This window comes from Monocercomonoides exilis, assembly GCF_001643675.1.
Source record: "Monocercomonoides exilis strain PA203 chromosome Unknown scaffold7-2047599, whole genome shotgun sequence".
NCBI lineage: Eukaryota > Preaxostyla > Oxymonadida > Polymastigidae > Monocercomonoides > Monocercomonoides exilis.
In genome coordinates, this window is record NW_027150552.1 from 1,276,603 (window position 1) to 1,290,359 (window position 13,757).

The following is a 13,757-nucleotide window of genomic DNA, read 5'->3' on the forward strand; positions in this document are numbered from 1 at the left end:
CAATAATAATTATCTTTCTCATCGAAGATTTCACAAATGCCCGTAATAAATATATTGAAAACGACAAAGATTATTAAAATCGTGATTTTGCATTTATTACGTTGAGTTGGCTTCCGTTCTCATTAAACATTATTTCACATAATGAGCGCTTCATTTTTAGAACAAGAAATATTGAATAATCCATTTATTTTAGACATACTAACAAGCAAATCCCTTTCATCTCATCTGAATGCTCTACCTCCAGAAAGCGTTATTTTTGTTCCACTTGCAACTTCTTTGCGTTATTGTTATTTTGATGAGAATTTTTTCAAAATGCACATTGGAATTCCCATCTGTGATTCAAAGAACATATATTCGACAATGGGAGGTCAAATTGTGACTTGTTCGCGCTTTCATATTACACTTTCAGATAAGCCTGGACATTGTGGAAATAATTTGAATTCCACGCAAGAGGAAGTGCGTTTTATTTTTGATTGTGATCCGCTTTATATTTCGGATACAACCAAGCAAATAAAGATTTTGGCGTCTCCTTCGTTGCGGTCCAAATATAGAGGATCCAAAAATGTTACACATGAATCAGAGGCTTTCTGTATCACTTTGGTTGGAAGAGGCTTATTATCTTTATTCCAAAAAAATGATAATATTTTGGCAGAGCAAAAAGTTCAAAATGCGCCTCAAAATCAACGACTATTAAACATTATTTTTACTGAGCTTCCATTAGTGCGCATTCCATTCAAAGAAGGGAAATCATTAAACCATATTGTTCAGGTAATACCATCAAAGTTATTTTCAAGTTATGATCTTCGTTTTTATTCATCTTTAATTGTTGGAGAGCTCGGTTATTTGCTTCAGTTAAGCTCTGGATCGCAATATTGTTCTTCGGCATCATCCAAAGTATCAAAAACGAGCAATAATTCGCATTCTTTGTGTGATGTGAATTCGTTGGTTGATTTATCAGGAATTAGATTCTCATTTTATTCTCCTCCATTTGAGAAAGTGATGCCCACAAAACTGATTAACCAATTCTTTGATAGTTGTAACGATATTCCAATTATATCCTTCTGTCCATTGGATGCTTCTATGAATTCTTTTTCTTCGATTTTCATAAAACAGATAATTTCATCGTTGACGGGTCAAATTTTACGTTATGGAAAGTGCAAAGGATTTCAACTTAATACTTTTCAAGTGTTGAGTACCGTGAAGGGAAATGAAGCCGAAAACGAATTTGAGGGTGCAACCTCAGAGGAAAGAGCAAAAAAATCGAAAAAACAAAAACTTGACGTTTCATTGAAGAATGCAGAAATCCCAATTTATACAATAATACGGCTTCTTTCATATTCAGAAAAAGTATCATCTCTTTCTTTGCATACACTTTTAGAAGCAACACGCGCTGTACAAGCAAACAGAAATTCGAATTGTGGTGGATCCTTCGGAGTAGAATGCAATCATGATGTTGAAAAAGATGAAGAATCCAAAAGGAAAAAGAAAGAGAGAAATACAGATGAGAAAATAGAAAAAGATGAGAAAAGAAAGGAGTACAAAGCAAATGGCAAATATTTACAAGTAAATGAGATTCATTGGAAATGGGAAGATGTTAGGAATGTTCTTCCATCGCCTCCTTGTCTTGCTTCATTCAAAGAAACCAAAATGGAAAATTCAAGAAACACAAGCAGCAGCTTCAGTGAATTAGACAACTTTGTTAATGATGACTCAAAACGAGTGTGTTGCGCAAATGGCTCAAATGAAACGAGCAAAGTGCAGTTGATGGGATGTGTTTGTGGATGCATTGAAAAATTGCCTTATCAACATTTTGAAAGACGAAAGAATGAAGTTGCAGCACAAGATGAGATAGATGCACTGAATTGGATTTTGAGATTTTTGGGAACACTTTATTTTTTCAGCGTTCCATCTTCTTCGGGGTCTCAAGAAGAAAAAGTTTTATCACAGACGGAAAAGCGGTCTATATTGAAAAGTGATACAGCCAAGAAAAAAACAGACAAAACAGAAGTGAAACAAAAAAGATCAAAAAAGATCAAAAAAGAGATTCCAAAGCTTCTACAAAAGGAGATAAGTCGAACAGAATCACTTTTTAGTAACATAAAACAGCTCCACGTGGCTTCACTTTTGGTTTGCTTGCATTCAAATGTGGTGCGCTCGATACAAAAAGAAAGAGGAGAAACAAAAGAAAGCGAAGTGACAAATGTGAATATTGAGAATGATCCTTTGTGTAATACAAAAGAAGAAAGTTCTGTTTTTTTCGATTTTCCATCTGATTCTCCTTCTTCTTCTTCGTCATCGTCATCATCATCGTCTTTGTTTCATAATGCATTATCTCCTTCACTATCTTTTTTGAGTGACTTCACAAGCAAATCTTCATCGTTTACTGATTTTGCAGACAAAAGTGAAAGAGATGACATGAAACTTGAACAAACAACTGAACATGAATGCATTTCATCAGAATTTGATAAATTGAAGATTATGGATCATGCATATTCGGATTCTTCCCTTCCTATTAGCAAAGACCAAGAATCATTTTTTCCTGATATGCAAAAACATCTTCCTCGATTCTCAGCTTTAGATTCATCTATTTGTATGAAATTATCTTCTTCTTCGTGTTTTTCTTTGTCTCAAAAGTCTTCAACATCAGAATCAATTACTCATAAAAAAACTGTTGGTTTGAAACACATTTTCTTCAACTCTTCAGCAGGAATACTTTTTAGTGAATCAATATATTCTGCACAAAAACGAAAAAAGCAATCATTCATCCAAACGACTGCACCTTTAGACACTTCATCCTCACTTCAATCAATCTCAAGTGCATCATCATTTCAAAATAGGAGTGCGTCACATCATTTTTATAATTCTTCTCTTCTTTCCCACACATTTGCATTTTATCCTTTCACTTCAGCAATCTGGAAGGAGCTTGCGACAATTGCTTCTTTATCTCATTGCTCTTCTTCATCATTTGCCAATCTTTGCTTTCACACTCACAGTTCTCTTGCTGCTCTTTCTCTTGTTCTTAGAACCATTCCTTCATCTCGAACAGCCTCTGCAAACATCATAAGTGAAAATAATGACAGAGTGATTGCATTTCTTTCAATATCACATTCGCTTTCCCAAAATAATAGAATTCCAAAGCAGGTTCCTTCGCCAATTTGTCTTTCTCCCGATCCTTTGAATTGCGAAGCGTCTCCAGAAATAATTAATGAACATGAACTCAAAAGCAATGCGTATTGTTCTTCTGAAGACAATTTGTGTTTTGAGAATGCAGAGAAAAGAGACATGGAATCAAGAGCACAACTTTACGATCCAAGCAGTGGGCAATATTATCTGACAGAATCAACAAAGAAGATACGTTGGGCAATGTTTGGCTTAATGGATTGGACAGTGCAGATGGTTGCTAAAGAACTGGAAAGGAACATGCAAAGAAAAAGGAAAGAGAGAAGAATGAGAGAAGAAAAGAAAATATCAGAGGATGACGAAACTGAAGAAAATGCAAAAGAAGGAGAGGATGAGAAAGATAAGAATCAAAATGACAAACAAGAATTTGAGAAACAAGAAAGAGAGTGTGTGAAACATATCGAAAAAGATGATGATTACAAGCTTATGGAACAAATGGTCAAAAGCATATTAAACAAACCTTCAACACAATCCTTATCATCACAGTTGCAAAGCAAATGCTTATTTTCGTGTCCTTTAACGTTTGAAGAAGAAAATGCAAAGCACAACTCAAATGAAATTGATAAGCAAAAGGAAAATGAAAATACTTGTACTGACAAATTTGAACAAAATCTGATTATCGAAAAAGATCCTCATCTTGAAGCAAAAGATGATGAAGATGAAGAAGCTGATGAAGAAGCTGATGAAGAAGCAATCCTCCTCAAAGTTTCTGATTGTCTGGAACGAATTGTGTTTGGACTATTCTCTTCTCGCATATTCACCACCACTTTATTTCAAGCTGCTGATTCTTCTGTTTCGCGTCTTTTTTCCTCTCTCTCTTTTCTTCGCTCGAATGATGTTTCTGTTTCTGGGGGAATCTTCAAGGCAGATGGATGGGAAGATCTGTGGACGAAGGCACTTGTTTTCATTGACAGGATGGATGAGCAAGAATCACCTTCTGCAAAATTGGATATTTTGGATAAAGCAGTTTCATTTCTGAAGGAAATGATTACAAATGCAAAGAAATGGAAGAAGAGAAAAAAAATTAGAAAAGAGACTGAGAAAAAAGATGTAATTTACGACAAAGCTAAACAAAAATCAGATGCTGGAGATTTGTTTCCTTCAAATTCAATGGATGATATTTCTCATATTTCATCCTCACAATCCATTGAGTCAGCATCTGATCCAGCAGCTTTTCAAGGAGTGCAAAGTTTATCTTCTCCACGTTCAATTTCACTTCAAAATATTGTTCTCTCTCCGAGTGAGCGCATTATAGAGATGGATGAGTTCCTGCCTCTTCTGCTGTTTGCTTTCCTCCGTTCGAATCCGCGTCGTCTTGTATCAACACTTTCATTTATCAACACATATTTATATTCCTCTAATTCTTACTATATGAGTGACCCAAAAAGAGTTCATTTGCTGGCGGATCTTTCAAGCGCTGTGGGAATGGTAAGAAACATCAACAGCATCTTGCTGTGTGCTGTCGACGAGGAAAAAGTGACAGAGCATTTAGAGGAAGCGCAGTTTATTTTGGAAGGGAATGTGATTATTGATCTTGCAACAGCTGACGAAGAAACAAGAAGGATGATGCTTGACAATGAAAAGAAAAAGAGATTAGAGAAAAAGGAAATCAACAAAAAAAGGAAAGATAATGAATTGTTTTTAAAAGATATCGAAATGTTTTCTCCTCAAGTGCATATGTCCGGAACAGAAAAAGCAGATTCACTTGAAACATCAAATACATCAATTGGTTCTCCCAAGCAAAAAATAGCAAAACTGAAAGAATCAGTTGAAACTCAACAAAATACATCTGTTTTATCCCCAAACCGAACTTTCTTTTCATCTTTAGCAGATGCTGTAGCATCAATTTTTCGCAGATCAACTCAGCAAGCACCCCCAGAAACAGAACCTGAACTGAGTTCCAGTCAGTCGTCTTTTGATAACGGAAGCAAAAATGATAGTGAGAAAGAGAAGCGGAATGAGAAAGAACAAGAGAAAGAAATCGAAAAAGTTGAAAGTATTCAGCAGCAACAGAAGGAACCAAAGCCTTTCACTCCGTTTCCATCTTCATTGGCACTTTCTAACACCACTCAACTCTCATATGCAGAAGATGGAGAAGTATATCAGTCAATTTGTCAAACTCCTGAGCAACAAACGCAATTTATGCCTCCCTTATCCACTTCTCCTCTACCTCCTCTTTCATGGAACGATGCCTTCAAACTTACAGAGCAAGCATTAAATGCTGGAGATAAGTCTGATGAACAGCCATTTAATGATCAAATGATTATTAAAAAATGAATTTAGAAGATAAGGTTTTGGTTTTTCGCTTTTTCATTTTTCTTCCAATTTTCTTTTCTTTTTTATTTTTTTTTTTAATGTGCGTTTGCGAGCACAAATTTCTTTTGTAGAGTTGAAAATTTTGTCATTTTTATGTGTGTTTTATTTTGATTAGAAATTGTCGGATTGTTTGAACGTCTTATTTAATCTTCATTTTGAAATGATTGTTAATGAATTCAATCAAAAAATATTGAAACAGAAAGAGCAGAATAAGGTTTTCTTTTTCAGGTGTTAAAAATGATATTTCTTCATAAAAAGTGAAGAGGATATTATAATAATGATAGATCACGTTTTCTTTCAATCAAGTATAAAAGCTCAAAGCTCTAAAAGAAAATCATTTACATGTTATAGTGCATATAAAAAATTCAAAAAAGGCAATTACTTAAAAAAAGAAGTGAAAAACATGCTTTTTAGTGTTGAATAATCATAATTCTTCAGATGATGATAGAAGAGAAGATCCAGAAGTCGACAAATAAGAAGTGTGGAGGTGATTCAGTGGAGCTGGTGGTGAAAGAAGGGATGAAGCAACTGGTATTGATTCAAGAGCAAGTGATGTGGAATGATCATTACGTGGTGAAAAAGATGAATGTTTGGATGAATAAGGAGAGTTGGAAGCGAAAGATGATTCAGCTGATAAAGTTGAAGGGAAAAGAGAGGAAAGAAGCGAAGCAGTTGATTTCAGTTTTGGTTTAGATGGTGTTGTTGAATGCTGCGAAGATGTATAAGAGTACGAGGAAGACGATGAAGGTGAAGAAGATTGTGAAACATGAGAAGGAGAAGTTGCAACATGTTTTGAATTAGAAGAAGAGTCGAAATTAGCACTTCGATGTCCGCTTTCAGGCAAAATGGTCTCAAAAAGTTGGTTCAAAACTGCAACAGCTGATGGAGATGAAAAAGTCGAGTGAGCTTCTTCCGGATTTGGAGAAGTGGATGAAGAAAATGAGGGATGAGTATTAGAAGTGGAAAAGACTGATGGTTGAGAGCCAATATCTGAAGAAATATCACGTGAACGTGAGGAAGAAGAAGGAGAATGAGAAAAAGGTTTTGAAAAAGATGCAATAGTTCTTGGAGAATATTGTGCAATCACTGAAGGAGATGAAGAAGATGAAGCATATGTTGAGCTTAGCTTTTGTTGAGGTGTAAATGAAACTGTTTTCTCATAGTTGCTAGGCTGTGATTGTAAAATGTTTGATTGCTTTGGAGAATAAGCTTGTTGCGCTTTTTTTGATTCGTTGAAGAAAGGACTTGAAGAAGGAGTTGAAGAAGGAGAAGGAGAAGAAGGAAACGATACTGGTCCAGTTTTCGGAGAAGAAAAAAGAGGATGATGCGATGTGACTGAAGCAGCAAGCGACTGAGGAGGCAAAGGCGACGTACGAGAACTTCCAATAAAAGAGGTTTGAGGACGAGAATGTGAATGATGATGGTGATGCTGACGAGGATTCGTTCCAGTCATTCTCTGATCAGATCTTGAAGCTTTTCGACTCGCACTTTCTCCTTCTTGATAACGTGATTCGTCTTCTATTAAACTTTTTCTTGTACTCCTCTTCATTTCTCCATCTCTTGATGTTTTTGAATAGTTGAGTCGTTCATTGTGTTTTTCTCTATTCTTTGCTTGGGAGTATGTCAATTGATGCTCAATTACAGAAGCAGTAACAGGACGTGTTTGACGAAGAGTGTCCAAAAGTTCCTCAGAATTGCTGTGCTCAGAAGATTCTTCTTCATAATAATCGCTTTCTCTTTTTCTGTCTCTCCGCCTCTCATTTTCTCTTTCCCTTTCCCTTTCCCTTTTTCTATCTCTATCTCTTTCCTTTTCTCTTTCCCTTTCCCTTTCCCTTTCCCTTTCCCTTTCCCGTTCCCGTTCCCGTTCCCTTTTTCTATCTCTATCCCTTTCTCTTTCTCTTTCCATTTCAGATGATTGTTCGTGAAAGCTATCACCATACTGATCTTTATAAATGCGTTCATTTCTCTTGATTCTATTCGGGCTAACATTCTGAGCTCGTGGTGAATTCTTGTGAGTAGAATAAGGAGAGTAATTGTGTGATGTGGAATCATGGTGATGGTGATGATGATGTTCACGTCGATAAGTTGAATTTTCGTCTGTGTCAATTCTCTGCTGATGGTGATGATGTGTGCGGCCATATGGCTTGCTTCCATTTGAACGAGAAAAAGTTTCATGGTGACTGTTGTGTCTGGTGCGACTGTTGTTTGAAGGCTGTTGATAGTGGCGATGATGAGTTTGATGCATATGAGTTGAGTTTCGCTCAGAATCAGGTGAAGAATAAGAAGATTGCGAGACTTCATCTTCAGAAAAGCGTGAATTCCCTTCTTTTGAAGTTGCCGCGTATATACTCCTCTGAGATTTTTCTTCTTCGCGTTGAGGTGTTGCGAATGTTTTACGTTCAATTAATGTATGCTTTAGAGGCTGTAATTTTGCTTGAATACCATCTTGCACCTGTCTTGGTGATAATGCTTGATCACTTTCTCTTATTTCTTTATCATCAATATTTTGCTCTGATTTATTGCTTCTTTGCTCGTGGCGAGATGGTGTATATGTCAAATGAAAATGCTTGGGTGAATAAAATGTTTGCACCAAAGGAGAAGGCGGGGGAGTAACAGCTCTTGGAGTTTCAACACGAACTTTTTGTTGATGTTCTCTAAATGGTGTACTGCATGTTTGTTCATATGAAATGTTTGATAGATTCTCTGGAAGCATTACGTTAGAATCTGGCAGCGGTGATGTTAACGGTTTGGATGTGAACGAAAATGGATTTAGTGTCACATCCTTGGGGAGAATTGGCTTGGAAAAATCGGTTTCATACATCGAAGGAACAGTTCTTTTTGCATATGTCTTGAAATTTGAAGGAGTTGAATAGTTAAAAGAAGTAGAAGATGTCGTCGCTGCCATGGAAGGGAATCGCCCTGGCGATCTAGTTGAAATTGGATTTGTTATTGCTGGAGAAACGGCAGGAAGGCCAGAATCAGGTAATGTGTTTTCCATGGTCTCCACTCTTGTTTGATAAGGACTTTTTAAAAAGAATGAGTCCGATTTCGGAGTGGAAAGGGTGTGGAAATATGATGTGTTTTGAGGAAGATATTCCTCTTCAATTCTTATTTTATGGTTTGAAGATGTTGCAAATCTCTTTGTTTTTTTCATCTTTCTTTTTGGCGATGATGCGGTTTTTTTCTTAGAAGTGGATCGAGGAAGAAACGGAGAAAATGGGGGAGGTGGTTCTATATTTTGCTTTTTTTCCTTTTCAAATGGCTCCATGAAAGACCTTGCATCAAGATCGTGATCAATCCAATCAAGAGTTTTTGAGAGAAGTCCTTTTGAAAAATGATATATAATAATTCATTTAAAAAATCAAAAGGCTATTAACAAACGAGAAGATTTTGGAGTTTTCTTTGGAGAATTAGGAACATAAAATGGACTTGGAGCCGATGTGTCAACTCGTCCTCGATACACAGTCTTCCTAAAATTGAATTATTGTACCAAAAATATTTTATCATTTGCATTGAAATTTTTATTCAAACGACATGTTGTTGCCTGGCGCAGTATCGAGTGCAAAAAGAAATTATTTAAACGATAAAAGAAAAATAAAGGGTGAATGAAGTGAGTGAAGTGTTGAAAAGTGACTTATTATTAAATAAATATATAATATGTTGGTAACAAAATAATACTGAAAAAATCAAAAATATAAGTTGAAAAGTTCTTTTTCATTTTCAACTACAACAGCTTTTATCATCAGTGTCCACTGTATTGAGAATTTCAGCTTTGGTTGGCTTTATGACTGGAAGCGAACGATTTGATTGTGTGACAATAGGTACTGTAGCGATAGACATTTCGGTCTGAATATAAAATGAAAGATTTCCGTGTTAACAATTAGAAATATTGAAAACAGTTCAAATTGAAATATCTCATCAAACGGTATTTCTCATTGCATCATTTTTTACGGATATTGCCTTCATAAGTGATAAAAATGATTTTTCAACGTTTGCTCCTGTTTTTGCAGATGTTTCGTGAAAGTGGAGTCCATGAGCTAAAAAAATATCAAAAAATACATTCAGGAGCCATTTGTAAGTGAGCTCAAACCTTGTGCAAATGATTCACCTTCATCCTTTCTAACTTCACGTTTTGACAAATCGCATTTATTAGCTACGAGCATTATCACAATTTCAGGGTCTGCATATTCCCTGATATCTTTAACCCATTCATCAAGATGCTCAAAAGTTTCACGCCTCGTTACATCATACACAAGCAATGCCCCTTGAGCATTTCTATAGTACTGACGGGTCACCGATCTAAACACTTCCAATCCTGCAGTATCCCAAATATGAAGTTTTATTGGCCTTTTGTCCATTACAATTGTTTTCATTCCAAATTCAACTCCAAGAGTAACGTCATGAAATTGACGAAATGTATTTTCCAAATATTGCTGAACCAAACACGATTTTCCAACTGAAACATCTCCACAAGTAACTAAAATGTGTAATAGAATGTTTTTGAAATTGAATAACAAAACAAGAATTATGTTAAATTCAAAACTGAACTTAAAAATTATAGGCGATTCCATGTGGAATGCAATTGGGTGATCGAATTTTCAATATGAATACGGAATACAGCTCATATTAGTAAAAAAATAGATCATTACTGAACCTTTATAAAATAATCACTTTTCCAATAACTTTTAATTTTTTCAATAAAAGTTGGTAATTGTCTTCAACGTATAATATTGTTATATTCTGTGTGTGATCATGAAATTTTTTAAAAGAATAATGTTATTTTTGTAAATATTTTGATTATGAAAAAAAAAACAATGTTAAAACTTTTCCCAAAAAGAAAAATATGTTACAGTTTGTGCAAAAAATACCGGACAAGATCGATATCTCAATAACAGCAAGAAGAAAAATTCTGTTAAATTTCCCTCAAAATACATCTCATCAATACAAACTCGTGTGACATACAAGACTTTCAGGACAGCTTCGTTTGAGCTCAGAAAAAAGATATATCGAAATCTCGGAGAAATAGGATTTTGAGTTTCTCAGAAATTTCAAAAATTATTCTTTTCTGAGCACAAATGAAGCTGTTTTGAAAGTATCGTTTATCAATTGAGTTTGTATTGAAGAGATATATTTTGAGAAAAATTATCAGAATTATTCCTTAGCAGTTATTGTGAAATCGATCTAATCCGGTATTTTTTGCGATGTCCGGTATTTTTTGCACAAACTGTAATTGAAAATTTTATTTGAGTTGGCAAATGCAATAGATCACGGTTTCATGTGATCTGTTCACTGAATCAAAATATCTTTTGAGTTTGGTGTGAAGAAATTTATAAGATTTTAGGGTTTAAACAAATAAAGCATGATCAAAAAAACCAAAACGTTGGATTTGGGTTTTGTGAAATGATTTGATGGTTAGGGTTAACAGAAATATAAATGGGTGGTAATTTTTGAAATCATATCTTTTTTCGCGTTGTTGATTTTTCAAAGATTGTTAGGTTTTGAAAGAAAATTTTAATTCAAAAGAGAAAAAGCATGATAATTGTTGTTCAAAACAAATGGTTGATTAGAATCAAAGATAAAAACACATTCAATAAGCCTTTTCACTTTTCAATTTTTTTTATTGATTTTCAAGAAATATTTTTGCACCGAAATTTTTGAAAGAAAAAATATGATTTCAAAAATTATCACCCAAATTTTAAAAATGGATAATTATTTTTGAAAAGTCGCAAATGTTGAGTTTCCAAATTAATCATAATTTTCATGTATTGCTCAAATTTATGTTAACATTCACAAAACTTCACTAAAATGGAATCTATTTCTGGATAATGTTATTTCAAAGATTCTTAAGAAGATTCGTGAGTGAAAACATATATTTGAGCAAAATATGAAATTTTTGATTTAAATGAAAATTAAACATTTGCGACTTTTCAAAAAGAATTACCCATTTGAGGTCATAAAACACAATAAAAACGGGTCCATTTTTTGACATTCGTGAAATGATTAAAAATTTTATGTTTCAATTTCAACTATGCTTATTTCAGGATATGAAAATCAAAATTATTTTGAAGTCTGAGAAAGCGATCAAAAGTTATGAGGAAACAATTTTTTCATGCTTTGTGCTTAAAAAGCTTGAAAGTCCGAATTTTCCCCCACATATTATAAATTTGTACGAAAATGAAAATGAAAACGATTTTTTTGGTGATTATTAATTTTTCTCACATGAAATAAGTCCAGAACATTTTTGCAAAACAAAAAAAGAAAAAAATTCGAAAATATCAAAATTTCCTATTCAAAAGTTTTTAAAAACAAATAATATAGTTTCTTCCGTGTAAATTTTGTTTCTCATTGTTAAATTTTAGAACAAAGAAAACACATCACTATTCTTTATTTTTTCTGCATATTCAATTTTCGACTTCATCAAAAAAAGAAAAAGAAACAAAAATATAAATAACAAGAAAAAATTTTCTTCATTTTGAATTATGATTTTTCATTCATTTTCATTATTCTTTTTGAATTTTCATTTCAAAAAATAAAAAAATTGTATTTTTATTTCTGTTTTTTTTTTTATTTCATTTATCATTATATATAAAAAAAAAAAACATTCGTCAAGAAGAACTAAATAGAATTTTAATATTGACAAAAAATAAATTCACTCAATAATATGCATAATTTGAAAAGAGATTAAGAATATTAAATTATCAGTATAGAATTATCTATCTGAAAACATCTTATAATGGCAGTCCGATCTACCATACTATCTTCTTTCTTTAATTTTATCACGTCATGGACAATTATCTAACACTTGCTTATAAAGATATCGATTCTATTAATCCTTCGTTGCTCCAAACTTACGGCTCAAAATTGGTGCATTTGGATTTGTCATATAACAAACTTACAGATAAAAGCCTTGGCCCAATTGCAGGATTTGAAAAACTTGAATCTCTTGTGCTTGATGGAAATATTCTCACATCATATGTCAGCTTTCCTTACCTTCCTAAACTTCATACACTTTCTGTTAACAAGAACAAAATCGCTAATCTTTCACTTTTTATTGAAAAAGTGGTATGTAATTTTTTGTCAAAAGCTTTTTTATTTATTACTTTAATGAACACATTCAATGCTTTGATGCTATGTTTATTTTGATATTTTCTTGTCTTGCACTTTTAAGCGGACGAATATGCCAAGTCTGAGATTTTTGAGTATGCTTTCTAATGAGGCATGCCCAAATTATTTTTTTCATCGCTCACCACAGGAATACCAAGATTACCGGTTTGTTTTTATAAATTGTTAAAATTCATTTTCATTGAACGTTTAAAATTAAAATTTTTATTTATTCCGAATTCACAAATATATCTGAATATAAATTCATTTATCAACTGCTTTTAGCTATTATGTGATCTCAAGATTACCAACGCTTTCAATTTTAGACACTACACCAGTTAGCGATGAAGAGAGACTTCAGGCTTTAGGTCTTTATGGATACCATCCAATGACATATCAAACAGTGTCCAATGTTGGAGCACCGCAACCCTCTGCAACTTCATCAGCAACTCCAGCATCCCAGGCTCTTTCATCTTCACCTCCACCAGAATATTATTCTTCAGCAGTTCCATCTGGCTATGCTTCATCCGCGTCCCCTGGATATGCAAGTGGTACACTTGTAAGCGGTAGTGGAGGTGCCTTTATGCCTCCAACATCAGCAGTTGATAAGGAGTGGGATAAACTACCTTCACGAGGAGGTTCTAGGTAAATGTTTTGAAAATACGTTGAAAGATACAAATAATGATAATGAGGATTTTGAAGAAAGGAAAGACGAATATTTACTTTAAGAGCGAATTTTCCGTATCTCTTCTTTACTGCTTGGACTTCTTTTTTTCACAATTACAACGAATTTTAATTTTTTTCAAGATTATTATAAAAGAAGACATTGAAAACCATTTCAAAGAACATAGTAGAGATCAATGTTTATGGAAAAGCTAAAGTTTTGAATTTCATTTCTTCCTTCCTCACAACATTTGATGCAGCGTTGTTTGTTGTCATTGATGTGCGAGTTGTTTTGAATTAATTTTTCTAGTGTTTTTTGTTATCTTTATTTATTATATTTTTTTCCATTCGTCATTTCCACTTCTTTGCTATGTGGCGTAACCGAAAAAATCTAATCGAGAGATTCACGCATTTATTGTTTGAAAAAATTTTATGAAGGTCTATTTTTTGTTAAAAAAAAGAGAAGATAATTGAACACATTTTATTCAATGACTTAT

The 13,757-nt window shown here is 33.6% G+C and overlaps 4 protein-coding genes across 4 annotated transcripts; 2 read left to right on the top strand and 2 right to left on the bottom strand.

Moving 5' to 3' along the window:
• Positions 1-1,647: 1,647 nt before the first annotated feature.
• On the top strand, positions 1,648-5,457 carry MONOS_39 (Rabex5/ GTPase activating Vps9 domain-containing protein 1 A; the record flags this gene model as incomplete). Its single annotated transcript, XM_067873927.1, has 1 exon — positions 1,648-5,457. The coding sequence occupies one exon, from the start codon at positions 1,648-1,650 to the stop codon at positions 5,455-5,457; it is 3,810 nt and encodes a 1,269-aa protein (XP_067733482.1).
• Positions 5,458-5,633: 176 nt separating this feature from the next.
• MONOS_40 (uncharacterized protein) lies at positions 5,634-9,095 on the bottom strand. The gene is made up of 3 exons (XM_067874037.1): positions 9,028-9,095; positions 8,878-8,966; positions 5,634-8,820 (listed from the first exon to the last, which is right to left on the bottom strand). The coding sequence occupies exons 1-3, from the start codon at positions 9,030-9,032 to the stop codon at positions 5,921-5,923; spliced, it is 2,994 nt and encodes a 997-aa protein (XP_067733483.1). The 5' UTR covers positions 9,033-9,095; the 3' UTR covers positions 5,634-5,920.
• A 121-nt stretch (positions 9,096-9,216) lies between these two features.
• Positions 9,217-10,067, bottom strand: MONOS_16763 (Rab2c; the record flags this gene model as incomplete). The annotated part of the gene is made up of 4 exons (XM_067869635.1): positions 9,217-9,342; positions 9,421-9,533; positions 9,587-9,973; positions 10,040-10,067. The coding sequence occupies 4 exons, from the start codon at positions 10,065-10,067 to the stop codon at positions 9,217-9,219; spliced, it is 654 nt and encodes a 217-aa protein (XP_067733484.1).
• A 2,167-nt stretch (positions 10,068-12,234) lies between these two features.
• Positions 12,235-13,663, top strand: MONOS_41 (putative leucine-rich repeat-containing protein). Its single transcript, XM_067874144.1, has 3 exons — positions 12,235-12,558; positions 12,665-12,765; positions 12,883-13,663. Exons 1-3 carry the CDS (start codon positions 12,280-12,282, stop codon positions 13,244-13,246), a joined length of 744 nt encoding a protein of 247 aa, XP_067733485.1. The 5' UTR covers positions 12,235-12,279; the 3' UTR covers positions 13,247-13,663.
• Positions 13,664-13,757: the final 94 nt, after the last annotated feature.